Source organism: Cornus florida, unplaced genomic scaffold, assembly GCF_030987335.1.
Source record: "Cornus florida cultivar Cherokee Brave unplaced genomic scaffold, ASM3098733v1 CherokeeBrave_3.0.0_Hap2_Chr01, whole genome shotgun sequence".
Classification (NCBI taxonomy): Eukaryota; Viridiplantae; Streptophyta; class Magnoliopsida; order Cornales; family Cornaceae; genus Cornus; species Cornus florida.
In genome coordinates this window covers 40,022,222-40,025,249 of record NW_026775571.1, presented here as the reverse complement: position 1 = coordinate 40,025,249, position 3,028 = coordinate 40,022,222, and the positions used below count along the sequence as shown (strand labels likewise).

Here is a 3,028-nt window from a genome sequence, read left to right as displayed (position 1 = left end):
TTACTAAAATAAATCACTTTTACTCATATGGCATGATACAGATAGTTGGTAATGAAAATTTTTATCATGAAATAAGCTAGGAATTTAGGCTTACGTATCGTTTCAAAAATATTTTAGGGTATGTGAGAAGTTTACTTTTCTACTTTGTGATTGTTCAAGTCTTACAAGCAAATGTGCCGCAACGCCAACCTCGTGCTTAATTGTGCGGGTGTATTAGTAACGTGGTATCACCAACTGATTACTAAAATAAATGATTTTTACTTATGTAACATGATACAATTAGTTGACCAGAGAATTTTTTTATCATGAAATAAGCAAGGAATTTAGGCTTACGTATCATTTCCTAAATATTTTAGGGTGTGTTACAAGTTTACTTTTCCACTTGTGATAGTTCAAGTCTTTCGAGCAAATGTACCGCAACGCCAACCTCGTGCTTAATCTTTGAAGCTTAAAAAACATACCTTTCCAGAAGTAAAAGCAAAACAATTCTACTTGTACGTGATCTAAGCTCAAACAAATTACGTAGAAGCAACTCCCTCTCTCCCTCTCTATATATACAAACTCATATCCATAAAGTTTTTACAAAACAATTAAAGCACTTAAATTCATAGCTTCAAAAAAACCCCTATTAAACATCATCTAGCAAGCAAAGATGGCCAAAGCCAGCAGCTCCTCAAATTCAAGCAGCATGACAGACAAAACATTGACAGGTGTGGGCAACCTCATCAAGCTCCTTCCAACTGGGACAGTGTTCTTGTTCCAGTTCCTCAACCCTGTGCTAACCAACAATGGCAAATGCCACACCGTCAACAAGTACTTATCTGGCACACTCATTGCCCTTTCCGGCTTCTCTTGCTGCTTCTCTTCATTCACAGACAGCTACACTGACAGCAACGGAGACACCCACTATGGCATTGCGACGGCCAAGGGTCTCTGGCCGTCGGAGGGGTCCGTGGACTTGTCCAAATATAAACTCCGATTCGCGGACTTTGTTCACGCCTTCTTTTCGTTGATTGTGTTTGCTATGGTTGGGCTTTTGGATTCGAACACGGTGGAGTGCTTCTACCCGTCTTTCGAGTCGAATGAGAAGGTTTTGCTGATGGTGTTGCCTCCTGTTATTGGTGCAGTCTCCGGCTCGGTGTTCATGATTTTCCCAAACAAGCGCCATGGTATAGGGTACCCCTCCTCAACCCAGAGTTCTTAGTATTGTGGTGATTGATCTTTTTCTTCTCTTTTCTCTCTCTCCTGTCAGAAAATAAAAAATAAAAAATAAAAAAAAATGAGAGGGAAGGGTTGTGGATAATATATGTTTGTTATATTATGCATTAATTTATCAATAAATGAGCTTGAATGTATTTTTCATTATGATTAATTTTACCTTGTAAATGGTACTATTGCTGGATGAAAATATGCCCGCAAAAAAATTCTGCGGGGTAACTCGGTTGGTCAGGTTTTGAGTTTGTTCCTCAATGGTCACATGTAAGAGTCTCTATAGGGTCGCTGGAGGCTTACTGATCGTTAACTCTAGGGCCTCGTCGAATTAGTCGAGGTGCGAAGTGCGCATAAGTTGACCCGAACACCCATGATCACCCAAAAAAAAAAAAAAAAATTGCTGGCAAAAGATACAAATACATGGCATATTATTTGTAGAACTGTATTCAAGAATAAGAGAAAAACTTCTTTGCTTGCAATAGGCGCCAAAAACTTTTTCTTCAATATTGGTGTGAATCCCTCAAGACTAAATTGAAAAAACGAGAAATATTACCATGAAAGTTTCCTTCTAAATCAAAGTTTCGAAAACTATATTGGTTTAGAGGGAAACTTTGATTCAGAGGGAAATATATTTACCATGTCAAAATCAAAATATATATATCTCCTAAATATTATAGAATTTTTCTAGGAAAAATATTGGTGAATGCTAAAAATGTTAATCATCCGGTCAAGTATTTGCGTTGCTTATTTACCAAAGCCAAAGAGTAAAAAATAAATAAATAAATAAGAAGGAAAATGTTATTGATTCAATTATTATTAATTTTTTTTTATTTTATATTTTTCCTATTTTTAATATTGATCCAGTAAAGCTAGACATCATGATTTTTTTTTTCTTTTCTACCAAAATGCCTTCAAGAACATATTGTGAACCCATTTTCATCTTGTCACATCACATCAGTTTTTTTCTTTTTCGTAAAGTCACATCGCTTAAAAAATTTGTGAATTAAAAAACAGTAACCTGCCAAGAAATCCTCTTCAAATTACAAGAATTTGCAAATACACCTACTGATGCAACCTCAAACTTTTTGCAAGTTGCAACTTACTCCCATTGGTTCAAGTGCCGTTAAAGGGTCTAATTTACTATTTTTTGCGTAAAAATAAAACTTAGAATAAAGAATAGGGTAAACTGTAAAACCACTATCAACTTTCAAGGGGTGATTTGCGGAGTTTCTTAATAAATAAAGGAGGTTATGTGAAAAAATGAAAGTTGAGAAGATGATCTATGAAATCGTAAAAGTTGAGATTTTTTATTTATTTTATTTTATTTTACGGTTAAAAGAAATTTCATAGTAAAATTCTGTTATAGAAGTTTCTTCTGATTTCATAAAGTGAGTTTCCTTGATTTTTTTTTTTTTTTTTTTTTTTTTTTTTTTTTTGTTTAGAAAATAATTTTACAATTAGTATTGTTTTCATAAAAATATAACATTTCACACACTGGGTATCTTAAAAATTTGTATAAAATAGATAGAGGAAAATGAACACTCTTGATGATTTGTCAAATATTAAATAAGTTCTTCTCGGCAAAGTCCCTAATATGTGATCAAAATTCAAAGTGTGAGTTATGGCACGACATTGAAATATGATTTGTGACGGAATAGAATTGAGAAAAAAACAGAATTTATATGACCAATTCTATTTACCCTCCACGCAAGAACATAACAATGACCAAGACTGCTTACCTAACATTGATATATGAAATACAATATGATATGTATCATAATATTTAGGCTGACTAACTTGGCAAATTCTTTTGATT

The 3,028-nt window shown here is 33.7% G+C and overlaps 1 protein-coding gene across 1 annotated transcript; it reads left to right on the top strand.

The window, feature by feature from the left end:
• The first annotated feature begins 587 nt into the window (after positions 1–587).
• LOC132294586 (protein DMP2-like) lies at positions 588–1,372 on the top strand. Its single transcript, XM_059792528.1, has one exon. It carries the CDS (start codon positions 653–655, stop codon positions 1,202–1,204), a length of 552 nt encoding a protein of 183 aa, XP_059648511.1. The 5' UTR covers positions 588–652; the 3' UTR covers positions 1,205–1,372.
• Positions 1,373–3,028: the final 1,656 nt, after the last annotated feature.

What these genes read in the sequence shown, in the direction of transcription:
- LOC132294586 (XM_059792528.1), top strand. Translation starts at nt 653, where the DNA reads ATGGCCAAAGCCAGCAGCTCCTCAAATTCAAGCAGCATGACAGACAAA.